The sequence below is a fragment of the Hemitrygon akajei genome, chromosome 20, assembly GCF_048418815.1.
Source record: "Hemitrygon akajei chromosome 20, sHemAka1.3, whole genome shotgun sequence".
Taxonomy (NCBI): Eukaryota; Metazoa; Chordata; class Chondrichthyes; order Myliobatiformes; family Dasyatidae; genus Hemitrygon; species Hemitrygon akajei.
In genome coordinates, this window is record NC_133143.1 from 59,566,737 (window position 1) to 59,593,807 (window position 27,071).

The following is a 27,071-nucleotide window of genomic DNA, read 5'->3' on the forward strand; positions in this document are numbered from 1 at the left end:
GAGCAGCAAAGGCGTGCGTTTCTGGGAAAAATGAGGAAAGTGCAGGACAAGTGTATTCCAAAAATGAAGAAATACTCAAATGGTAAAATAGTACAACCGTGGCTGACAAGGGAAGTCAAAGCTGTTGTAAAAGCAAAAGAAAGAGAATACAACAAAGCAAAAATTAGTGGAAAGATAGAGGATTGGGAAATTTATAAAAACCTACAGAGAGCAACTAGAAAAAATCATTAAAAGGGAAAAGATGAAATATGAAAGCAATCTAACAAAAAATACCAAAGTGGATAGTAGAAGTTTTTTCAAGTATGTTAAAAATAAAAGAGAAAAGAGAGTGGATATAGGACCGCCAGAAGATGAGGCAGGAGAAATAATAATGGGGGACAAGGAGATGGCAGATGAACTAAATGAGTATTTTGCGTCAGTCTTCACTGTGGAAGACGCTAGCAGTATGCCTGATATTGTACTATATGAAAGCAGAGAAGTGGGTGCAGTTACTGTTCCAAGAGGGAAGGTGCTCAAAAACTTGAAAGACCTAAAGGTACATAAATCATCCGGACCAGATGAACTGCACCCTAGCGTTCTGAAAGAGGTAGCGTTAGAGACTGTGGTGGCATTAGAAATGATCTTTCAAAAATCAGTGGACTCTGGTATGATGCCAGAGGACTGGAAAATTGCAAATGTTACTCCACTCTTTAAGAAAGGAGGAAAGTAGCAGAAAGGAAATTATAGCCTGACTTTAGTGGTTGGGAAGATGTTAGAGTCAATTGTTAGGGATGAGGTGATGGAATACTTAGTGCCACTGGACAAGATAATACAAAGTCAGCATGGTTTCCTTCAGGGAAAATCCTGCCTGACAAATCTGTTGGAATCCTTTGCAGAGATTACAAATAGGACAGATAAAGGCGATGCAGTGAGTGTTGTATATTTGGACTTTCAGAAGGCCTTTGACAACGTGCCACACATGAGGCGGCTTACCAAATTAAGAGCCCATGGTATTACAGGGAAGTTACTAACATGGTTAGAGCATTGGCTGATTGGTAGGAGGCAGCAAGTGGGAATAAAAGGATCCTTTTCTGGTTGGCTGCCAGTGACTAGTGGGGTTCCACAGGGGTTGGTGCTGGGACCACTTCTTTTTATGCTGTTTATAAATGACTTAGATGATGGAATAGAAGGCTTTGTGGCCAAGTTTGCAGATGATACAAAGATTGGTGGAGGGGCAGGTAGTGTTGAGGAAACAGGTAGGATGCAGAAGGACTTAGACAGATTAGGATAATGGGCAAGAAAGTGACAAATGAAACACAACGTTGGAAAATACATGGTCATGCACTTTGGTAGTAAAAATAAATATCTGGATTATTTTCTAAATGGGGAGAAAATACAGGGATCTGAGTAACAGAAAGACTTGCGAGTCCTTGTGCAGAACACCCTAAAGGTTAACTTGCAGGTTGAGTTGGTGGTGAGGAAGGCAAATGCCATGTTCGCATTTATTTCAAGAGGTCTAGAATACAAGAGGAAGGATGTGATGCTGAGTCTCTATAAGGCACTGGTGAGGCCTTACCTTGAGTATTGTGAACAGTTTTGGGCCCCTCATCTTAGAAAAGATGTGCTGGCATTGGAGAGGGTCCAGAGGACATTCACAAGGATAATTCCATGCATGAAAGGGTTATCATACAAGGAATGTTTGATGGCTCTGGGTCTGTAATTGCTGGAATTCAGAAGGATGGGGAGGTGGGGGATCTCATTGAACCCCTTTGAATGCTGAAAGGCCTAAACAGAGTAGATGTGGAAAGGATGTTTCCAATGGTGGGAGAGTCCAGGACAAGAGGGCACAGCCTCAGGATAGAGGGGCACCCTTTCAAAACAGAGATGTGGAGAAATTTCTTTAGCCGAAGTGTGCTGAATTTGTGGAATTTGTTGCCATATGCAGCTGTGGAGGCCAGGTCATCGGGTGTATTTAAGGCAGAGATTGATAGGTTCTTGATTGGGCATGGCATCAAAGGTTATGCGGAGAAGGCTGGAATCTGGGGTTGAGGAGGAGATCGAAATAAGGATCAGCCATAAATGAATGGCGGAGCAGACTCAGTAGACCAGATGGCCAAATTCTGCACCTATGTCTTAAGGTCTATGTGCCTTTGGAAAATGGAACTTGTGGATGCTTGAAGGTTGGTGTGTTCAGTTTTGGTTCAAATCAAATTTTGCTGCTGAGGACAACAATCCAAACTTGAATCTCATGCAATAACAAAAATGTTATCTTTCATATTGTATTTTCACACAATTTTGTTAAAATTTCAGTTTTTTTGTTACCTGTTCCATTATAGTGGAAGTTCTCTTGGCTAATAATTACTTACGAATGTGTTGTTATGGATATATTCTGATGAAGAGCGGCTATTTCTATCTCTTGAATGACACTGTTAAAACATTCCAATATTTAACCTGAAAGTTTATGTAGAAAACAACACTTACATTACCCTCTGATAACCTTTATTGTGATACTTTTAATATTTTGGATTTTTATTTAAGACTAAATTAGTTCCATTGTTGAATTCCGGAATAGTGCCAAGCCTCCTGCAAACACTGAAAATGGAAGGCTGTGTTAATGAGACCAACTTTGTCATTTTGGAGGAAGGGGTCATGGCCATGGATGTCATTGGCCAGAAGATCAATGAGAAAAAGCTCACAGTGAGTATTGACATGATGTTATGCCGGTAGTAAATTTCAGATTACGCCATAATCAGAAGGTACATGTCATTCTTTTGCTTATTCAAGGATAACAAGTTCTGCCACTATTAATCTTGACAATATATTCAAAAAAAGAATTACATATCAAATGCCTGAAGTTACAATAATCCTCAAGGAATGCTAGTAACATAAAAGTAAATTATCTTCTGTGACAAAGTGACTGAGCTCATTAATATCAAATTAAATATTTCTGGCATTCACTGATACTATGATCCATTTATCAGAACATCAACATACAGTACTATACAAGAGTCTTAGGCTCCTATATATGGGTCTCTATTGTGGACAGAGAGTGGAAAGAGGGCAAGGAGAGGGGAATTATGGTTGGGAAAACAGGAAGGGAAGGGGGAGGGAGCAGGAAGCACCAGAGAGTAAACACCAGAGTAATGATCAATAAACCACTTGTTTGGAATCAAATGACCTTGCCTAGTGTCTCAGGGCTGGGCGTGTCGCACCTGCGTCACCACCGCCCCTAGCACTCCTTCTCTGCACCTCCACACATCTCTCACGGCACTCCACCCTCGTCACTCCCAACACTCTTTTCTCTCACCAGATTTACAAACTTGCTCTCCGCTCCACGTTGACAAAGAGAGTACTTTGCAAATGCCTTGCTATATGTACAGTAGGTGCCTAAGAGTTTTGCACAGTACTGTATCTGCAAATAAAACTATTACTTTGTATGAAGCAACACAGACAAAATGCTGGAAAAAGTCAGCAAATCAGGCAGCCTCTATTGAGGCAAATGAACAATCAACATTTCAAGCTGAGACCCTTCATCAGACTCCATAGATGTTGCCTGATCTGCTGAGTTCTCCCTGAATTTTGCATACATTGCTGCAGATTTCCAGCATCTACAGTCTCTCTTGTGTCACTTGTGTCAGTGATTTTAACTCCAGTAACTTGGTGATAATGGGAACATATCTGAACTGGAACCCAACTCTCCTCATTGCCTTCTTGGATTTTTTCCATGGGTCTGAATTTCAAAATGAGTAGCAAAGGCTTCCTGCAGGAACAGTTGGGAGCTATCTTGCTACATGCCAGTCAGGATCCTATGGAAGAGTAAGGCTCCAATGCTATTTCAATTGAGGATTGCATGTCAGTTTCTCTAATTAAGCATGCCCTCTACAAATGATTAGTGTATGGGCAATGCAGTGTTAAAACCTACACTTTCAATGGGCAGCAGGTGCACTTTTTTAATTGTTTAAATGTTCAATTTTTAATTGTTTTTAGGTTTGTAAGACTGGTTTTGAGGACAGATAGTGGAGTTAGGGGTCAGGTTACAGATTAGGACCAGGAATGTGTGGGTATCAGAGGTCAGGCTGGAGTCTAAGTCTCCACTCCACATTTGAAGACCAGTGCCACAGACGTGGGACAACTGTTGTCAGAAGCCATAGTGGCAGAAAATGGATGAAACCCCCCACCTGTCAGCAGCAAGTTATTGGCGGGTTCCGGAGTTGGAGTTCCTTGCGGGCAGGAACAATGAGTTCCAATGATCCACTTATTTTGCAAATTAGTGAGACCAGATTTCGAGGTCTAGTATTCAGGTCCTGTCATCAATGAGTCTGGAGCTTGATGCCTGGTGTTCGGCGATCAGCATGTCCTGGGATCAATGCCGAGCATCAAGCCTTGAGGCCCAAGAGTTTAATCAGAAGTCTAGAAATCAAGGCCTGTTGGCTGGAGACAAATCTGAATCTCTACAATGCTGCCTGAGAGGGTGAAGCCCAGTATCTGCAGACCAGAGTCTGTATCTGCTGGAGGTTAAAGGAATGTGTGTGTGCATGCCTTGTGCTTGTTGCTTCATAGCTAGTGTTCTGTGTTGTTCTGCAGATCATTGTGGGTATGCTATGCTGACGTCGAAATGTGTGCTGACACTTGTGGGCTGCCCTCAGCACATCCTGTGGTGATTTGATTGTTACCACAAGTGATACATTTCACTGTACGTTTCCATGTACACATGACAAATAAACTTGAATCCTGAATCAAAGTAATCAGAGTGAAGTGGTAAATGGAAGGGAAATAAATACAAATGTCTTTTAAGTACTGCTTAGAAAAATAGGTTCCTCTGTCTAGAACAGATGGAGAAAGCATCAAGAAGAACACCTCAGATCAATCTTTACCATTCAGGTATAAACTACAGCTTCAGTTAAAAATGTAATAGATCTTTCACAGAAAGCAAGTGGTAATTCAAGATGCTGATCATTACATCATTTGTCAGAACAGGAACCGGTCAATGAGAAATAAAAATTCATTAGTCCAAACTCGTGCAAACTGCCTGTTCAATTATGGATTTAGAGGGGGCACAAATAAAATGTTGGTTACAACATTTTTACATGCTTTGGGTTAGTTTCTACATTTATTTCCTCACAAATAAGTGTAGTTATCACCAATAAATTGAATCTTCCATTGGGAAAAATGACTGGCATCATATAAATGATGTCAAATGCCATCATCACTTCTGTTACCTTGAGCAACCAAACAACTTTATTCTGATATTTAATTATGGCATATTGAATGAATGGTGAAATCTAATGTGGTTTCTGTGTGAAAATCAGAGAGCATCACACAGCACAGAAATAGGCCCTTCAGCCCATCATATCTATGATATACCTTGTACCTACCCACAGTAAACCCAATAGAACATAGAACAGGATGGCACAGGAACAGGACAATGTTGTGCCGAACTAATTCTGTCAATAATTAAAAGCCCACTAAACTAGTCCTTCCTACCTACACAAATCCACATCTCTCCATTCTCTGTACATGCATGTGCCTCTCTGAGAGCTTCTTAAATACTCCCATCATATTTGTTTCCACAACCAAGCTTGGCAGCACTCTCTAAGTAACTCCCAGTTTGCGTTAAAAAAAATTTGCCCTGCTCCTCTCCTTTAAACTTGCTGCCTCTTACCTTTAATATATACCCTCTAAAATTAAACCTTTTGACCTTGGTGAATAGGATATAGGCTGTCTATCTACGCCCTTCATAATCTTATAACTTTCTATCAGGTCTCCCCTCAGCTTCTGCTATTCCAGTTTGCCAAATCCCTCTTCATAGCATAGGCAACGTCCTGATAAACCTCTCCAGAGTCTCCACATCCTTCCTGTAATGGACAACCAGAATTAAAGGCAGTATTTCAGATGCGGGCTAACCAGAGTTTTATAAAGATCCAACATAACTTCCTGACTCTTGAATTCAATGCCTCTGTTAACAAAGACTACATTGCCATATGATTTCTTTACTACCCTATCAATGACGATCAACTACGATTATTTTAAAATTACAAATTAGATCCACATGGCCTTGTGCTTACTACATAAATCTGGTTACTAGTTTTTGAAGTAAAGACCAACCGATCCACATCCCACAGCTCAGTGCTCACCTTATTGGCAGCTGTTACCTGTGCTATTATCACGTCAAAAACTTGACATTCCCACCCCACCCTCGCATTTAATTATAAAGGCAAATGTCTTGGCTGATTAAAATTATTCTCATTCTCAAACTGTACTGTAGTGTTTAGTGGTCACATTATTAATCAGTGTTCATCATTCTACACTAGTCATTATTGACTTCAGTGTCATAATTCCATCTGCTTATCCATGCTGTAAACTCATCTGCCTTACCTACAATACTCCGTGCATTGAAATAGACATAACTAAGAACATTATTGCCACCATGCTTTTGATTCCTGCCTTTGTACGTGGTCTTAATAACGTCTTTTCCCACAACTACCCCACGATCTGCCATGTCCTACAACTCTTGTTCAAACACCAACCCCCCCGGAGCAGCACTGACAAATCTTTCTATGTATTTTACGAAACACATGAACAGCACAGCATTCCAATGTTTTGCTCAATTTATTGAATTTAGCAGAGAAGGCTAATTGAAGGAATCTAATAATGTTAAATTAGTGGATAATGACAGTCAGTATGATCACCATGCCTTGTGTTGCAGGATAACACAGATGCTTTTTACGTTGCCGACTTGGGTGAAGTCATAAAGAAACACCATCAGTGGAAGATGACATTGCCTCGAGTGAAACCTTTCTACGCTGTGAAATGCAATGATAGCAAACCAATAGTTTGGACCCTTGCTCAATTAGGGATCAGCTTTGACTGTGCCAGTAAGGTAGGATTTGGAATAATGAGCTCACTGATGCTCTTCAAATATTAAAATGTGTTAATGTATGCAACAATGGAAAATCTCCCAAACTTTGCAGGAAATGGTACCACAGCATAAAAGTCAGGACCAACAGGCTATGGGACAGCTTCTTCCACCAGGCTAGCAGGCTGCTTAATTAATGCTGATGCAACTGTATTTGTTATATTGACTATCCTGTTGTACATAAAATTGATTATAAATTACTATAATTGCACGTTGCACATTTAAACGAAGACGTAATGTAAAGATTTTTACTCTTTATGTATATGAAGGATGTAAGTAATAAAGTCAATTCAACGCCTCACTATACACTCAGTGGCCATTTTATTAGATACACCTGCTCATTAATGCAAATATCTAATCAGAGAATCATGTGGCAGCAACTCAATTCATGAAAACATGCAGACCTGGTCAAGAGGTTCAGTTTTTTTTCAGACCAAACATCAGAATGGGAAGAAATGTGATTTAAATGACTTTGGCCGTGGAATGATTGTTGGTGCCGTTTCCTCTGTATTCCTATTACATGTCATGACCCATTTGCCAGATCTACTCAGTGTTGTCCTGCCGCCTCTGCACTTCTCCGTGCTTCTCATTGCCTCTGTTCCCCCACAGCTGGTTTGCTCTCGCTTCGTCCTTTCTTTTGAACCATTTCATAGCTCACCCTACATGACGGTGCTGTCCTCGTCTCCATGCATTCCTTCACATTTAACATTAAAGATTAGATTTATTAATCATATATACAGTATATTGCACATATATATATATAGTCAGTATGGTATCTGCCAATGTGGAGCAGAGAGCAAGTTTGTAAATCTGGCTGGAGCAAAGAATATTGGGAATGGCGAAGGTGGAGGTGCACGAACATGTGGCAGAGAAGACGTGCTGGGGACGAAGGTAGTGCGGGTGCAGACAGACTAGTCCTGAGACATCTGATTCTACGCAATTGGATTATTGATCATTACAGAATGTCTCTCCAGTGCTTCCCACACCCTCCCCTCTCCCTTCCCCTTCTCCTAACTATGATTCCACTCTCCCTGCCCCCTTCCCACTCTCAATCCACAATTGAAACCCATATCACAATCAGGATTATCATCACCCAAACGTCATGATTTTTAAAAAAATGGCAGCAGTACAGTGCAATACATAAAATTTCCACAGTACTGTGCAAAAGTCTTAGGCATCCTAGCTATATCTATGTGCCCAAGACATTTGCACAGTACTGTACTTCAAAACATACAGTGAACTGTGTTGTTTGCATTAACAACCAACAGCTTCAGGATGTGCTGGGCAGCCCACAAGTGTCACCATGCTTCCAGCAGCAATATAGCAGGCCCACATCTTATAACCCTAACCCATATGTCTTTGGAATGTGGGAGAAAACTGGAGTTCCTGGAGGAAACCCACATAGTCACAGGTAGAATGTATAAGCTCCTTATTGACATTGGCAGGAATTGAACGTTATGCTAACCACTACGCTACCATGCTATCCCATGTTTTGTGGCCCAGTGCCAAAATGATTTTGTTCTCCCTACTTTGCAGCTGATTCCTGTTCTGCCCTCATAGGTTAGTTGCCCCTTTGTTCTGCCTATCTCTGTCCCTGGTTCACCCTACGTAGTCCCCTGACCCACCACCCTTATATCCCACCAAGATGAGATGGACTCTAGACCTCACAATCTATTGCCTTGTACTTCACTGTCTACATGCATGTTACTGTCACTGTATTTTCTGTGTTTCTCTGCATTCTGTTGTTACCCTTCTAACACTTCAATGCATTGTCAGAATGAAATTAATGAATTATGGACAGTATGCAAGACAAAGTTTTCCACTGTACTTCAGTATATGTGACAAATTACCAATCAATGAACTCAGAAAAAAAAATATTAAAGGTAACTCTCCTTCTGTCCCAACAGAATGAAATTGCAATGGTACAAGATTTTGGGGTTCCCCCAGAGAGAATCATTTATGCACACCCCTGCAAGGAGAGCTCTCATATTACATTTGCTGCCAACAATGGGATTCAGATGATGACATTCGATAACAAAGATGAACTTTTCAAAGTTTCACGGATCCATCCCACTGCTAAGTAAATGACAATGATCTCTCTTTCGTCTGAATCAGCTGATAATTTCAACTGAAATGTAGACAATATGCATCTACTTTTGATATTCTCTGTAGACACCAGTCTGAATTGTTGTTCACTTTTCATATGTCCTTCCATAGTGCTGGCCTTCATCTAGTTCTACATATTTCTCTGTTCTACAACACTATCTCCTGTGTACGGATCCCACTAAAACTCCAGCATTCATGGTAGAAATATTCTGGCTTGTACCCCTTTTCTTTCCAGGACTGATGAAGGGTCTCGGCCCAAACAATCGACTATTTATTCCCCTCCATTGATGCAGCCTGACTTGTTGAGTTCCTCCAGCATTTTGAATGTTGCTCAAGATTTCTGGGATCTGCAGAATATCTTCTGATTCAAAAATCCTCACTCCATTAACCAAACTACCTTGCTATACTGCTTTTCATCAAACCCTGGTGAAACCTTTCATTTCAGTCTATGTCTGATTCCTTCCTTCCATATTTCCCTTCATAGATGCTGCCTCACTGAGTTCCAACATCATTTTGTGTGTTGCTCAAGATTTCTGAGATCTGCAGAATTTCTTGCCTCTCAAAAATCTTCACTCCATTATCTAGAATTTTTTTTACCACACCCCTTTGCTACACTGCTTTTCATCTGTCCTTTAATCCTTGGTGAAACCTGATAATTTCTGCAAATGATGATGTACATTTTTAATTAGTTGTTGTAGTGTGATGTTAGCTTTGTTAACAATACAATGTTATTTCACCTTCTGGTTGCTGTTGTAAATAGAAGAATTGTGGTATTTTTCTACTAGTTTCCTCACACCCTTTTTCTGAAAGATGGAACTAATGTTGTGTTCCCCAGATTATCATTTTGTCTTATGAATCATAATACATCACTGGCATATGTCATGAAACTTGTTGTTTTGTGGCAGCATGTCCTGGGTGATGGGCATTATTAAGATGGATGCCGCCTTTTTGAGGCACCGTGTTTTGAAGATGTCCTCAATGCAGGGGAGGCTAGTGCCCATGATGGAGCTGGCTGAATTTGCAACTTACTGCAGCTTTTTCCGATCCTTTCCAGTGGCCCCTCCATACGAAATGGTGATGCATCCAGTTAGAACAATCTCCACAGTACATCTGTAGAAATTTGAAAGTCTTTGTGGTGACATAACAAGTCTCCTCAAACTCCAAATGAAATATAGCCGCTGTCGTGCCTTCCTTGTAAATGCATCAATATGTTGGGCCCAGGGTAGATTCTCAGAGATGTTGACACCCAGGAACTTGAAACTGCTCACCCTTTCCACTGCTGATCCTTCCTTTTTAAAGTCTACATCAATTCTTTGATCTTACTGATGTTGAGTGCAAGATTGTTGTTGTGACACCGCTCCAGCTGATCTATCTCACTCCTGTATGTCCTCTCATCACATTCTAAAATTACATCAAGTTGTATCATCAGCAAATTTTCAGATGGTGTTTCAGTTGTATCTAACCAGTCATGAGTGTAGAGTGTGTAGAACAGTGAACTAAGCACCCATCCTTGAGCTTAACAGTGTGTTTTTTTTAGTGAGGGACATTAATTGTAACTCAAGAGCATTCACAGTGGATAGAGAATAGCAGAAAGTACTACAGTCCTTGGTTGTCTTTGTTAATACGGTTTTGTTAACCTTATTGCAGTGCTTGTATGTTGAGAAATCAAACCAGGTTAGGATTTTCAGTGAATGGTAGGGGGCTGAAAAGAATTGAGGAACATGGTGTTGAGCACCTTTTTTTAAAAAAAAAGTCCTACAACAAACAACAGAGTGGACCAATCAAAAGCACATTTATTTTACTTGCAACAAAGGAAGACCATCATCACCGCACAAGTGTCGGGTGATAGCCTCCAAAACAAGGACTGCATAGTCACATCTTCATACGCAAGTGCAGCTACCTACACCCCAGTTCAATAAAAGTGTGAATTCTGTCCTTCTGATTATTCAGAATAGGTGGTATCCTTCCAGTTATGCATCTGCTGGTCTGCAGTTCGTCAAGGACTCTGGTTCCATAGGCATAATGTTTTATGAACACTATTAACAAAGCACTCTGGTTGAATACAAATTCCATTTTGTTACAGATAAAAATGTCATTTTGCTACTGCAGGTAAAGTACATTTTTGCATTAGTGACTGAACACATAGTGGCCTGAAAGTGGTATCACAGGTAAACTTGTTGGTGAAGACAGCGTATAGAACACTGGCCTTCATCAGCCAGGGCACTGCATGTAGGAATTGTGATGTTGTGTTAGTGAGGCTGTTTCAGAGACTCTTAGATAGGCACATGGATGAAAGAAAAATGGAGGGAAGGATTAAATTGATAATAGAATAAGTTAAAAGGTTAGCACAACATCACCAGCCAAAGGGCCTGCATTGTGCAGTAATGTTTTGTGTTCTATTATAATTAATTGGACTAAAAGTTGATACATCCTGATAATTTTAAAGGAACCTGACTGTGGAAATAGTGGATGCACCGGGTGTCATGTTACAAAATAGACTAGATTGTAGATCAGTTTTCACAGGTCATGATGTAGCACATTAATTGCAGTTTAGAAAGGAAAAGAAAGGTGTTCAAGAAATGCAGACTAGTAGTTTGACTATAGGAGTGAAAATTCAGTAATCTCTTATTAAGAAAGTGAGTTGGACGTGGAAGTAGGTGAGTTAGCAAGTTTGTAGATAATATGAAGGTTGGAATTGTGGATAGTGTAAAGTTGTGAGAGGTTACAATGGGACATTAATAGGGTGCAGACCTGGGATGAGAAGTGGTAGATGGAGTTCAACCCAGAAAAGCATGAAGGTTTAACTTGAATGCAGAATACAGGGTTAATGGGAGGATTCTTAAGTGTGCAGAAACAGAAAGATCATGAGGGTTCATGTCCATCGATCCCCCAAAGGTGCAGCACAAATTGATAGGGTGGTTCAAAGCACATTTGGTGCGCTGGCCTTCATTAGTCAGAGGATTAAGTTCAAGAGCCACAAACTAATTGTTGCTTCTGTAATTGGATACTGGACAGAATTCTTAACAATAAGGTCACAGTTAGTCCACGTAGGCAGCATCATCTCTCAAACCATTACGCTGAGTATTGGCATTCCCCAAGGCTGTGTCCTCAGCCAGCTGCTGTTCACATTTTTGATGCCTGACTGTGTCGCAGGATCCAGCTCAAACCATGTCAAGTTTGTGGATGATAAAAACAGTGATTGGCCCTATCAAGAACAATGACAAGACGGAGCATAGAGAGGAAGTGAAGTGCCTGGTGGATTGGTGTGAGAAGAACAATCTAAGCCTGAACAAGGACAAGACAAAGGAAATCACTGTGGTCTTCAGGAAGGTGCAGACGAACCACCCCCCTCTGCAAACACATGGCTCCTCCAGAGAGAGAGTTAAGTGCACCAGGTTCCTGGGAGTTAACATCTTGGATGACCTCACCTGGTCCCTTAATATCACCTCCCTGAACCAGGCAGCACAGCAGCACCTCCACTTCCTAATATGATTGAGTCAGGCTAGGGAACAGGACCACCACTGAGTGTCCTGACAAGTTGCATCTCCATCTGGCATGGGAACAGTTACACATCAGACCAGAAATTTCTACGAAGGACTGTGAGAACAGCTGAAAGGATCATAGGAGTCTCCCTACTATCCATCTGGGACAGTTAACGAGAGTGCTGCATACACAGGGCCCTTCGTATTATTAAGGATCCCACCCATCCATCCAGCATCCTCTTTGACTTTCTACCATTAGACAGGAGACCATAATGCATAAAAACAAGAATGGTCAGGATAAAAAGCACTTTCTTCCGCCAGGTCATTAGGCTTCTGAACTCCCTGCTGCATCATATTTGAACTGTCATTGGTTAATCTGTTCTGTACCTTACAATATTTAATATTAATACACTTTAGTTTTTTCTGTGTGATTCATCTGTAAAGTTTATCCTTACTTTCATAAGTTATCGAGTGTTATGTGTACTATGAGCTTTACAGCCTGGTTCGAGAGAGAGAGAGAGAGAGAGAGAGAGAGAGAGAGATACACACACACACACATATATATCTATATATATATAATACGGTTATATACATATATAGTTAAATGACAATAAACTTGACTATAAAACTCTGAATACACCACACTAAGAGGAGGAAGCTTTAGAGAGGGTTCAGAGGAGATTTTTTAGGATGCTGCCTAGATGAGAAAACATGTCTAATAAAGATAGGTTAAGTGAGCTAAGGCATTTCTCGTTGAAGAGAAGGATGAGAAGAAACTTGATAAAGGTGTGCAAGATGAGAGGCATAGGTATACTGTATTAGACAGCCAGTCTTTTTCCCCATGAAGGTGGCATAACTTTAAGAAGTTTAAAGGAAAATGTAGGGATATGTTAGGAGTAGTTTTTTTTTAGAGAAAGCACTGGCAGGGATGTTGGTGGAGGCAGATACATTAAGACACTCAGATGGACGAAAGAAAATGGACAGCTAAGTGGGAGGGGTTAGATAGATCTTGGAACAACAACACACACAAAATGCTGGTGGAACACAGCAGGCCAGGCAGCATCTATAGGGAGAAGTGCTGTCAACGTTTCGGGCATTTTTATTTACCTATTTTTATTCATTGCTGTTTCAGGCATGTTTAATTTACCTATTTTGTTAAAAGAAGGCAAGTGATTTTTTAAAATTGTTTTTTGAATGTCAACAAAGCGAGTTAGAAGCCCGGTTTGCCTTGGGATAGGGTATGGGGAGTGGGTTGGGGGTGGCGAGCAGGACCTCAGTGGCTGCTAACTGTATTCTGCCACTGAATCTAGCCACTTTCCTTTGGAGGAGCTCAGGTATTGCAATAGGGTTTCTCAGTCGAAAACTGCACACTGGAGTAACAGAAACAACATGGTACAGTGTGCAAGCAACTGGCAATCCCAGAGCAGCAGAGTATCTGCACAGTTATTTCCAGAAGGATAATATTGGGAGAAGCCAAAAACAAAATCTGAGAAACAGAATCAACTTTATTATCACTGACATATATATGTAATTAAATATATGGTTTTGTTGCAGCAGTATGGTACAAGACATGAAAAAATATAAATTACAATATTAAATAAACAAACAAACAGATAACTGAAGAGTGTAAAAGAGCAACAGTGAGGTTGTGTTTATGGACCCTTCAGAAATCCGATAGCAGAGAAGCTATTCTTACAATATTCAGTGAGTCTTCAGGCTACAGTACCTCCTCCCTGATAGTAGTAATGAGAATAGAGCCTGTCCCAGATGGTGAGGGCCTTCAATCTTACACACCTTCTTAAGCCTCCACCTTTTGAAGATGCCTTTGATGATGGGGAATCTTGTACCGTGATGGAATTCGCTGAGTCTATAACTAACTGAACTCTTGCGAATCTGTGCATTGGAGACTCTATACCAGATGTTGATGCAACCAGTCATAATGCTCTCCAAAGTGCATTTGTCGGAGTTTGCCAGATTCTTTGGTGATGTGCCTTCTTCGTGATTGTATTAATATGTTTGGTCCCAGAGATCCTGAGATTTGAAACTGCTCACCCTTTCCATTGCTAGCTCCTCAACGCTAACTTCTAATTGTCTACTGAAAGAACTAAAATGGTATACTCCTTCTGACTTTGCAGCAGTCACACCTGTCTTCTTAATGTTGCTATCTTCACAGAATGGTTCTTCGCATTGCTGTAAATGATTCTGGGTCCTTCATTCCCTTAAGTGTGAAGTTTGGAGCAACTTTAAAAGAGTGCAGACAGCTGATGGAATGTGCAAAGGCTTTGTGTGTGGATATCATTGGTGTAAGGTAAAAAAAATTTTACTAACTGAAAAACAATTTGCGACTTTTATTCAATAGCTTATTTACAAACATGTCAAGGCAGTGTCACTATTTGTGACCATGGCAAAGGGAACAACACGTGCAAGGGAATCACGGCAGTTCCAAAGTGAACATGTTGTGTAATTAAAATTTTTTCAATGTAAATTACATTATTACTTGGAGTGTAAACACAAAAAATATAAATTTTGAAAAGTACTTTTAGCTGGCCTATGCCCAGAAATCCAAATCGTTTTTTGCATCATCATTCCCTGTATTAGAAATTTGATGAACAATGCTTTGAGTTTTGACAAAGTACTGAAGCAGTGGATAAAATAAATTAATATTCCTTAAATATTCTTAAAAATATCAGTTGAATTCTAATCTAATGACTCTTCTTTAACCAGCTTTCATGTTGGAAGTGGCTGTAGTGAACCAGAGGTATTTGCTGAAGCCATAGCAGATTCACGCATGGTTTTTGATATTGGGGTATGTTTCTTTTGAAGTTTTATATATTGCATAATAGAAATTTTCAGAAATGCAGCAGCCATAACAATGAAAGTTTCAAGTACGATGAGTTAATTACAGTATGAGTTACACAATCTCCTATTTGGGAATGAGAAAGGGCAGGTGACAGAAGTGTGTGTAGGGGAACACTTTTGATCTAGTAAACATAATTAGATTAGTTTCAAGATAGCTATACAGAAGGGTAGAACTGGTCCTCTGGTTGAGATTTGAAATTGGAGGAAGACCATTTTTGATGGTATCAAAAAGGAAAAACAGGCAGGTGTGGATTGAGAGATTATTTTTGCCAAAGGGATGTTTGGTAAAGCATTAGGATGGTTGGGAGGCCTTCCGAGATGAAATACTGAGAGTACAGAGTTTGTATGTTCCCATTAGAATAAAAGGCAATGATAACAGTTTCTTTTAGGCATATTGAGACAGCTAAGAACAAAACACGAAATTCTGCAGTAACTCAGCAGACTAGGCAGCATCTATGGATAAAAGTATGTTTGGGCCTATTTGAATCTGATTAATGGTGCAGTAGTGACAAACTAAAACCTAAAGTTTGGGATGTCCTTTGGTGTCAGTGATGCTTTTGTATGAATTGTCATGACAGTAACAGAAAGTGATAAGGTTTGCATGGAAAGTGCTTGCTGGTAATGAGACAACAAATATTGGATCTTTTACATATCTTCTCCAGATGAGCCTTGGATTTCATATGAACTTGCTCGATATTGGTGGTGGTTTTCCTGGCTCTGAGGATGACAAGATTACATTTGAGGAGGTAACATGTTATGCATTAAAGTAACATTTGAGGAACAATTGATATTCAAATAGGTATACCTACTGTATGCATTTTACATATAAAATATGGGCTTGAGAGTTTTCAGAGCTGAAAAAGCAGCAGACAGGTTTCTAATTACTTTTCAGGAGTAACAGTATCACTGTGTTAAATTATATGTTTGCTCTTTAAATCCTTTGATGTAATAAAGTGAATAAGTCAATGAAACTCAACTGTATGGTCTCATGTCCTAATTGTGGCACCCCATCCCAGGTAATATCCTGGTAAATATTATCCTCTCCAGTTCAGCTAAGTCTTCATATTGTGTGGCAACCAGAAGAGTAAAAAGCTGTACGATTTTATACCATAATTAATAAAAGAAAGTACTCTGTATTCCTTCTTCAACTGCCCCATTTACCTCCGCTACCACCTTAAGGGCTCCTTCCAGTTCTACACCAAGGTTCCCTGTTCCTCAAAACTTCCAAAGGCCCCACCGATCATTCTGAGAGTCCCAAAGCGCATCATCTTGCACTTAGCAGCATTAAATTCCATCTACCACTGGTCTGCCCATCTTAGTAACTGATGAACTTGTCACGTGAAGCAGGAGATATAAAAAGCAGAGCTCAAAGTAGTACTCTCTCAATTTCTGCCTGTGCTACTCTCTCAGTGAGGGTATGAATAGGACGACCTGGCAGTTAAATGTCTGGCTGAAGAATTGGTGTAAGGGGCAGGCTTTCACATTTGGGGATTATTGGGATCTCTTCTGTGGAAGGTGTGATCTGTTCAAAAGGGCAGGTTACACCTGAACTCTGACATCTGACAAACATCCTTGGGGACAGGTTTGTTAGAGATGTTGGGAAAGGAGTTCCCACTGGGTCGGTAGAGGCATGAGAGCCAAAGGATGGTGCTGTTGGTGGGCAGGTGGATGCTATGTGTAGAGAGATTGAGGAACAACTGGCAGAGGATAGGGCATAATTGCAGTCAGTTGCATGGGTTGAAAGGTGTCTACTTTAATGCAAGAATTATCAGGGTACAATCATTAAATGACAAAAGGTGAGATTCAAATTCAGTATGTCTGCTTTCTGTACAAATTCATTCGTAACTACAGTGGATTCCAGTTAATTGGGACACACCAGGACCAGTACATTTTGGCCTGGTTAAGCATCTGCTCCAATTAATCAAAGTTTCATGAAAGTGGTTTTTTTAAAAAAAGATAAACTACCGTTAACTGAGTATGTATTTAAATTAAATACAGAATAAATCAGAACATTAATTATAAAGAAAGTATATTTACTAATTTCAGCTTTATCACAGTTATACAAAGAAAGAAAAAGAAAAGGGCCCATTACAGTTAAACCAGTCTAAATCTGCATCTGACCATTGGAGTTCGCCTGTTCAATAAAAACAGGGCATAACCATTACTCATGGTGCTGAATGCTCATTACCAATCACCGGTAGAGCTTCACATCTTGGACTCCTTCATCTTGCAAAGCATTCCTTGCAATCACATCTTCCCCGATCTCTTTACCGCAAGTCCAAACCCCACCATTATCTATCACAAATCTCTCTCTAGAACCTCTCTCAATTCCACCATCCTGATTGGCTAACACAACATTCTTAAGTTGAACAATAGTCCCTTATCCTTAGCTGAAACCAAAACATTCTACCAGCAGGGGATACTGCTTTTACAGAATACTAAAATGAAATACCTCACACAATAACAGAAAAAATCTTAACCAGGGCATTACATTTCCTATGGCCACACAAGTACAAAAACTTCAGCAAATCTCCTGTTCCAGTTAAGCAGCATAGTATGCCAAATAAATGAAGGAAATCTCAGCTATCTTCTCGATTAGTTTTTATTCTTTAAAAATTGCCCCAAGTAAGCAGCTGCTCAATTAACTGGAATCCACTATATATAAAATGCTGGTTATCAGGTAATAATATCTAATTGATTTTCATGTTGTAGATTGCAGCAGTGATCAATCGTGCATTGGATCTTCACTTCCCTGAAGCAAGTGGAGTGAAAATAATTGCTGAACCTGGCCGTTATTACGTGATGTCTTCAGTCACAATGGCTGTGAATATCATTGGAAGAAGAATTACTATAGATTCAACTAACTCCAATGGTAAATTCTGCCACAAATCACCAACTAGCTACAATGATCGTCTGCACTCAATACTGCATGAGGGAAAGATGGGTGATATATTCCAGTGCTTTACCACCAGAAGGAGATGTGGCATGAGAAGTTTTGTGTTTCCCTTAGGCAAATGAAGGAAGAATTGTCACCTAGGATGTGAAGATTCATGAAGATGGCTGAAATTCCTGGTCAGCTTCTTAAGACCAAAAGTCACATGAGCAGAATTAGGCCATTTGGCCTTGAGTCTGCTCCACCATTCCATCATGGCTGATTTATTATCCCTCCCAACACCATTCTCCTGCCTTCTCACCACAACCTTTGACACCCTTACTAATCACGAACCTATGAACCTCTACTTAAAATCTACTCAATGACTTAGCATTTTTTAGTCATACATGGCATTGAATTGCAGATTTACACCACCCCCTATCTTAGGAAATCCTTCCCATCTTTGCTCTAAAGGAACATCTTTCTATTCTGACTCTGTCGCTCCTGGTCTTAGACTCCCACACTGCAGGAAATATCCTCTCTACATCCACTTTACCTAGGCCTTTCAATATTCAATTGGTTTCATTGAAGTCCCCCTCATTCTTCTAAACTCCAGCAAGTACAGGTCAGAGCCTTCAAACTCTCATCATACGTCAACCTTTTCATTCCCAGATCATTCTTGTGAACCCTCTTCAATGCCAACACACCTTACCTTAGATAAGGGGCCCAAAACTGCTGGCAATACCAACGAAACAATGCTGACTTTGACCTATTTTATCATGTGCCTCCAAGTACCCCGATACCTCATCCTTAATAATGAACTCCAATATCTTCCAAATGACCGAAGTCTGGCTACCAATTTTCTTCCTTCTGCCTCCCTCCCTTCAAGTCAAGTCACTTTTTATTGTCATTTCAACCATAACTGCTGGTACAGTACACAGTAAAAATGAGACAATGTTTTTCAGGACCATGGCGCTACATGAAACAGTACAAAAACTACACTGAACTACCTGAAAACAACACAGGAAAAAAAGTGGAGAGTGGAGTAACATTTGCAATTTTATATTCTTATGGAACCATGCCAGTGTAGCATCCGTGCCCCCCAATTTACCCCCGTTTGCCTAGGGTGAACTGCCATTGCCCTGCCAATAGTGCAATACTTCGGTGTAAATACGGTGTAATGCCCCCCCTCCCAGTACATGCTCGCAACACAAATATCAGACAATACACCAAAAGCGAGTAAATAATTGCAACTTTATAGTTATTTCTCAGTGATGGGTTAGTAGAAACAGATAACCTAAAGACATCAAATCAGTAAGTTTATCAATCTGTGCACATAATATTTTAATACGTTGGAGCTCACGCCTCCGGTTCTATCCACAACGACCTTCTGAGCCTTCGGCCACTGTCCGAACCACCAATGTCCAGTATCTTCTGCCCTGGAACCGCTGTCCATTCCTCACACATCCGTCCTCCTCACTCGCCTCCCGAAAAAGACTGCAAACTCCCACTCAGCTCACAGATACAAGATAGCATAACAATTCTCCATTGGTTAGTTCCCCCCTTATCTACAGTTATAACCCAAACATTCCAGATACAGCCCATTACAGCATTAGGTAACATTACAGAAAAGCTATTTCATTATAACAATACAGAGAAGCCATTTTGTTAGCCTGAACAGTTAACACCACAGTTACTGGTACTGAGAGCCCTACACCAGAATCTAGTTTTTCTTGAAAGATCATTACTAATACTTCCACAATCTCTTCAGCTACCTCTTTCAGAACCCTGGGAAATAGTCCATCTTGTTGAGGTGACTTACCGACCTTCTCCTTAGTAATAGCAACTACTCTCATTTCTGGCCTCCTGACACTCTCAAAACTCTGGCATACTGCTAGTGTCTTCCACAGTGAAGACTGATGCAAAATACTTATTAAATTTGTCTGCAATTTCTTCGTCCCCCATCACTACCTCCCCAGTGTTAATTTCCAGTGGTCCAACATTCACTCTCACCTCTCTTTTACTTTTATATATTTGAAAATTTCTTGCAATTTTTTTATATTATTGGCTAGCTTACTTTCATACCCTCTCTACACCTATGATTGTGTTGCCATGCAGAGCTCAAATGCTAAAATTGCTGACAATACAGTTATCATTGGCAGAATTTCAGATTGTGACAAGGATGCATAGCGAGATAGATCAGCTGATTGAGTGGTGGCACAGAAACAACCTTGGACTCAATGTTAGTAAGACAAAGGAATTGATTATGGACTTCAGGAAGGGGAAGTTGAGGGAATACAAAACAGCCCTTATCAAGGGATCAGAAGTGGAAAGGGTGAGCAGTTTCAAGTGGGTCTCTACTGGCTATCAATAGCTCTGAGGATCTATCCTGGATCCAACATGTTGATGCATTACAAAGAAGCTATATTTCATTAGTTTGAGAAGAATTGGTCCATCATCAAAGACACTCACAAATTTCTACAGATGTACCATGGAGAGAATTCTAACTGGTTGCATCATTGTCTGGTATGGAGGGGCTACTGAACAGGATCAGAAAAAAGGTGCAGAAAGTCAGCTCCATCATGGGCACCAGCTCCCTCTACCCCAAATTCAAGGTCACCTTCAAAGGGCAATGCCTCAAAAAGGTGACATCCATCATTAAAGGCCCCTATTACCTTAGACTTGCTTTCATCTCATTGCTATTATCAAGGAGGTAATACAGGACCCTGAAGACACACACTCAACATTTCAGGAATAACTTCTTCTCATCCACCACCTGATTTCTAAATGGACAATGAACCCATGAGACCTATCTCGGTACATTTTTCCCTCTCTATTTGCACTACTCATTTATTTACATTTACGAAGAGGGCAAGCCAGCGGTTATATTTTATTGCGAGTTTGATAAGATATGTCACCAAAGACTCTAGCAAATTTCTACAGATGTACCATGGACAGCACTCTGAATGATTACATCACCATCTAGTATGGAGGCACCAATGCACAGGATTGGAAAAAGCTGGTTGCAAACTCAGCCAGCTCCATCATTGGTATTAAGAATTCCCACCACCCAGAACATGATATCTTCTCATTACTACCATTAGAGAGGAGGAACAGGAGCCTGAAGACTCAATGTTTTAGGACCAGCTTCCTCCCCTCCACCAGATTTCTGAATAAGTACTACCTCAATATTTCTGCTCCTTTTGCAGTATCGCATTGTTTTGCTGCCACAAAACAACAAATTTTGCAACATATATCAGTAATAATAAACATGATACTGACTGTTAATACCCCTTTCTACAAGAATATTGGGCATCATGGTAGCGTAGCAATCAGCACGACGCTGATACAGCTCGGGGTGCTGAATTCAATCTTCCAGAAGGAGTTTCTGTACATCCACCCATGGACTGCATGGGTTTTCTCTGGGTTCTTGAGTTTCCTCCCACAGTCCAAAGATGTACCAGGTAAGTGGTCATTGTAAATTATCCCGTAATTAGGTTAAAATCAGGGTAGTGAGCAGTTGCTGGGATTTAAATAAATACTGAATCTCCCTCCACTATTGTTTCAGATGATGGATTGAAGTACATTTGTGAATTCCACTCACCAAGGTCGGAAAATAAGCGATGGAAGCCACAGACCTTGTAACAAAAAAAGCAGTGGACATACAAATGCTATCCAGTTGCAGCCTTTCACCATTCTTCTGGCTGACAGCCCATACTGGGAATTGTGTGACCAGGAAAATTGTGTCAGCTGTTTTTTCCTAACATATGAGATTATCTCCAAAGAGTTAGCAACCACACATAGCAATATTTTCTGTACTTATGATATAAACGCATAAAAAGCTGGTTCCACTGCATACTTTCTCTACTCATGGTTCAGGATAGCCATGCTTTAAAAAATAGCACAAGCCCTTTACTTTCCTTCTTAAACATTAATGTTACAAAGCTAATCTCTGAAATTCAGCACATGGATCTTATGTGTTAATTCTCTTTTCTAGATGATGAGACTGAGACTAAGAAAACCATAATGTACTATATAAATGATGGTCGGCATGGGTCTTTAAAAGCTGAATACACTCCAATAATACCAATAGCATTTAAGGTAAGGATTCACAAACATAATGTAAGAAAAATGCTGTTAAGTCTTTTTGTAAGCACACCTATCATCTAGGCAGGCCAAATCTACTCCAGCAAACTACCAGCCCATTGGTTTACTTTCATTCATTATCAAGACACATATTGTTGAAGTTATCAAGCAGTCTTAACTCACCAATGGTCTGTCAAATAATGGCCAGAATGGGTCTCAGAGGGATTATTTGGCCCCTTATGTTATTACAGCCTAGGTCCAAACCTGGATCAAAGTTTAATTCCAGAGGTGAGAGAGATTGGCTGAATGGGTCTTCAGTGGCCTGGAGACACAGAAGGCAATGGCATCAAGGCAGGAACATTACAGCCTCAAAACATTATCCAGGGTAAACCTAACTGTTGATTTCCCTTCCATTTTAAGATCAGAACTGGGAATGTTTGTTGATGATAGCACATGAAGTTATTCATGCATGTATAATGGAAAATGTTTCACAACAATCTGTCTTAGAAACAAAGCTTTTGAGTTATCCAGCAAGTCTGACAATTATGGAGAGTAAAATAAAGTTAATATTTCAGGGCAATAATTCTTTATCTGGGTACTACCGTCATGTGTAGTGGGCACACCTAAAACCTAGAGTGGCAGAGCCTTCCTTTAAATATCAGAATCAGGTTTATTATCACTGACATGTCATGAAATTTGTAAACTTTGCAGCAGTTCAATGCAATACATAATAGAGGGAAAAATAATAATAATAAAAATAACTAAGTAAACCAATTACAGTATATGTGCATTGAATAGATTAAAAATTGTGCAAAAAACAGAAATAATATATATTTAAAAAGTGAAATAGTGTTCAAGGGTTCAATGTCTATTTAGGAATCGGATGGCAGAGGGAAAGAAGCTGTTCCTGAATCACTGAGTGGGTGTCTTCAGGTGTCTGTACCCCCTACCTGATGGTAACAGTGAAGGAAGGGCATGCCCTAGGTACTGGAGGTCCTTAATACAGGTTTTCCCCCACAATCCGAAGGTAGAGCGTTCCTATGAAACCGTTTGTAATCCGAAATGTCAAAAAACGAAGAAGCAATGACCATTAATTTATAAGGGAAAAATTTTTGAGCGTTCCCAGACCCAAAAAATTAACCTACCAAATCAAAGCAAATAACACATAAAAACTAAAATAACATTAACATACAGTAAAAGCAGGAACGATATGATAAATATACACCCTATATAAAGTAGAAATAATGTAGGTACGGTGTAGTTTCACTTATCAAACTCCGGAAGGCAGCGAGCCACAATCGATTTGGAGAAAAAAAAATTGGCACATACACACATACGTATGCACATGTGTGCGCATGTACACGCATGCACAAACAACTGCCTGCACAAGGCTTCACGGTCATTGTAGTCTTTCTCGGGGTAATCACACGTATAAAGCGGGCATCTTTTTCTCGTAAAAGCGAAAATCCTCTTTGGTTAGCGAAAACAGGTACTAATATAAGTCTGTTATATTAGTAACAGCGAGTTGTCGTAAAGCAAACATTTGAAAAGCGGGGGCCACCTGTAATGGAAGCTGCCTTTCTGAGACATCACTCTTTGAAGATGCCCTGGGCACTTTGTAGGCTAGTACCCAAGATGGAGCCGACTAAATTTACAAATATGGAATTCAGTACTACTTATTCCATGTCTAACTTGCTCTTTAAAAACATTCATGTTAAGTCCGTGGATGGGGTGGATTGTGTGGGTTGAGGGGAATTGTGAAAATCCCAAGTGCAAGCTACAATGTAGGTTTGCATCTAGCAATGGCAAGTCCAGTGTGCTAGATGCCATCTTCTGTAGTTTCTCAGTTCCTGGTGTGGAAAGTGTCTACAAAACTTGTACCAAGTTAAATCTCCTGCATTTGGCATTTGCAATAAACTTTATTCTGAAAATTATTTTTACATGGATATATGGTGTTACTACACTTGTAATTTTTAACAGGTAATGAATGCTTGCGACTATCAATTTTAAGACAGCCTGCAAACTGTCAAAACCATTGAGTACAGTGGTTGTTTCAGTTGCATTTCAATTCCATGAGTGTTCGAGGTTTCCCCAAAAAAAAGATCATGCCCAGGACCTTACCAATACAAACATGGTGAAGGGCAGGCAATCTTTAATTACTGTGTAGAGGGTGATCTGCCTCAGTACTTCCAATATGTAACAGGTGGTAGACAAGAGGCTATAGGTACAAAGTAGTGAAAGTCCAGGATTGGAACCCATAAGCAATTCTTTAAGAGAATGATTAAAATGGTCCTCTTCTACATCACTACCACTGATGAGTTATTTTTGGAACATTAGGACAGCAGAATATTTTTTTTTAAAAACAGGTGCTGAAACTTGTTGATAGCAATAAAGGATAAAAGTAACATTGGGATAACATTTGTACGCTGCTCAACAATACAAGGTTTAATGAAGTCCAAATGAACAAAACTGACCCGATACTTACTTCCTGCAGAAAATCAACCTTGACCAACAACTGTTTAACACAAAACTCTGGGGACCAACCTGTGATTCCTTTGACTACGTTATTGATCACTGCGAGCTGCCCGAGCTGGAAATTGGAGATTGGCTGCTCTTTCAAAACAGAGGAGCATATTCGGTCTCTCTCTCAAACAAGTTCAATGGCTTTCAAGGTGCCATTGCAAACTACGTAGTTTCCAAAGAAGCCTGGTAGGAACAAATTAATTTCCTTCCCATTAGAATTGAGAACGTGGTACATTTTAACCCACATTTTACACATCTTTCTCTGCACGCAGCTGTTCAACTGTACATGACAATTAACTTGTCACTTTGTTCCCAAACAAAGGGAAATTTTCCAGAAGATAAAGAAGGAAAATGAGCATCCAACAGAACAGCAGGTCCAAGGAGAGCTTTAGTTGCTAAGAGAAGCTGAGGATAATTTTCATCAATCACCACCAACATTTAAATGGTGAACTATTCAAGTTAATTTTAAACTGCTCTGTCACATTTTTATTATGTTAGAAATTAATAAGCTTTTAGTGTTTAGTTTATCAGAAGTTGTTCATTAAATTTCCAATACAATGACAGATTTCCAATACATAACAGATCTGCCTCCTCCTTTCCTTCTTAAAGATTAGTGTGTCTTTTGCAATTTTCCAATCTTCTGGAACCATTCCATGATCTAGTGATTCCGGAAAGATCATTACTAATGCCTTCACAGTCTCTTCAGCCTGGGTTGTAGTCTCTTTTCACCCTTGTCAGTTCTTAACCCTACCCACAAGGATTCTACATCTTCCAATCCTGTCACCTCTTTCTAAAGATTTCATTTCATTTTTACCAACAAAGACACCCTTCCACTACATGCCTGTCCTTTCAATACAACATATATCCGTTGACGTTAGCTATTATCTTCTTTCAGCCACAAGTCAGTGATGCTCATAACATTATACCTGCCAATCTCTCTGTGCTGCAACATCATCTCCCTTATTACATATACTGTGTTCAAATATAACACCTTCAGTTCTGTGTTCATCATGCTTTTCAATTTTGCCCCCATGATACATTTCACCTCAATCTACTGACTACGATTTTGCCCTATGATCTGTTTATCTTTCCTCACAGTCTCATGTCACACAATGACTTGTATACCAACTGCCCCATCCTCAGCCCTATCACTCCAGTTCCCATTCCCCTTGCCAACTTCGTTTAAACCCTCCCCAACATCTCTAGCAAACCCACCCACAAGTCTCCCTAGCGTTCAAAGGTAACCTGTCATTTTTGTACAGGTCATATCTTCCCCAGAAGTCCCAATGATACAGAACTCTGAAAACCTGCCCCCAGCTGCATTTCCTCAGCTACTCAGTCACTGTACTATCTTCCTTCTCCTGCCCTGACTAGCATGTGCTACTAGGAATAATCCAAAGACTACTACCTTGGAGATCCTGCTCTTCAGCCTCTTCACTAACTCCCTATACTTACTGCACAGGACCTTCTCCCGCATTCTCCCTATGTCATTCCCGCCAATGTGTACCGCAACCTCTGGATGCCTACCCTCCCTCTTGAGAATCTTCTATCATGGAAACTATAGAAAGGGTGTGGAGGAGATTTACAAGGATGTTGCCCGGATTGGGGGGTATGCCTTATGAGAATAGGTTGAGTGAACTTGGCTTTTCTCCTTGAAGCGACAGAGGATGAGAGGTGACCTGATAGAGGTGTATAAGATGATGAGAGGCATTGATCGTGAGGATAGTCAGAGGCTTTCTCCCAGGGCTGAATTGGTTAACACGAGATGGTACAGTATCAAGCTGCTTGGAAGTAGGTACAGAGGAGATGTCAGGGGTAAGATTTTTTTTTTAATAAACGCAGAGGGTGGTGAGTGCGTGGAATAGGCTACCGGTGGCGGCGGATATGATTGGGTCTTTTAAAAGCCTCCTGGACAGGTACATGGAGCTTAGAAAAATAGAGGGCTCTGGGTAACCCTGGGTAATTTCTAAAATAAGTACATATTCGGCACAGCATTGCAGGCTGATGGGCCTGTATTGTGTCGTAGGTTTTCTATGAAACAAGCACTGAGACATCCTAGACCTTAGCACCTGGGTGACAGCACACCATCCTGGCTTCTCTTTTCAGGCCACAGAATTTGCTGTCCATCCCCCTAACTATCTAGTATCCTATCACTGTCGTTCTGCCACAGAGCTGGCCACAGTGTCACTGGCTTAGGTGCTGCTGTTGTGCTATGATAGGTCATGCCGCTGCCCCCCACAGCAGTATC

General features: G+C 40.3%; 1 protein-coding gene across 1 annotated transcript; it reads left to right on the top strand.

The window, feature by feature from the left end:
- The first annotated feature begins 2,565 nt into the window (after positions 1-2,565).
- Positions 2,566-25,013, top strand: LOC140713829 (ornithine decarboxylase-like). Its single transcript, XM_073024390.1, has 9 exons — positions 2,566-2,676; positions 6,686-6,859; positions 8,803-8,975; positions 14,657-14,791; positions 15,208-15,289; positions 16,005-16,088; positions 18,055-18,214; positions 22,212-22,315; positions 24,795-25,013. Exons 1-9 carry the CDS (start codon positions 2,578-2,580, stop codon positions 25,011-25,013), a joined length of 1,230 nt encoding a protein of 409 aa, XP_072880491.1. The 5' UTR covers positions 2,566-2,577.
- Positions 25,014-27,071: the final 2,058 nt, after the last annotated feature.

Coding starts and splice junctions, on each gene's coding strand:
- LOC140713829 (XM_073024390.1), top strand. CDS start 2,578: ATGGAAGGCTGTGTTAATGAGACCAACTTTGTCATTTTGGAGGAAGGG. Junction 8,976..14,656: donor CGGATCCATCCCACTGCTAA/GTAAATGACAAT, acceptor CTATCTTCACAG/AATGGTTCTTCGCATTGCTG. Junction 22,316..24,794: donor TAATACCAATAGCATTTAAG/GTAAGGATTCAC, acceptor TACTTCCTGCAG/AAAATCAACCTTGACCAACA.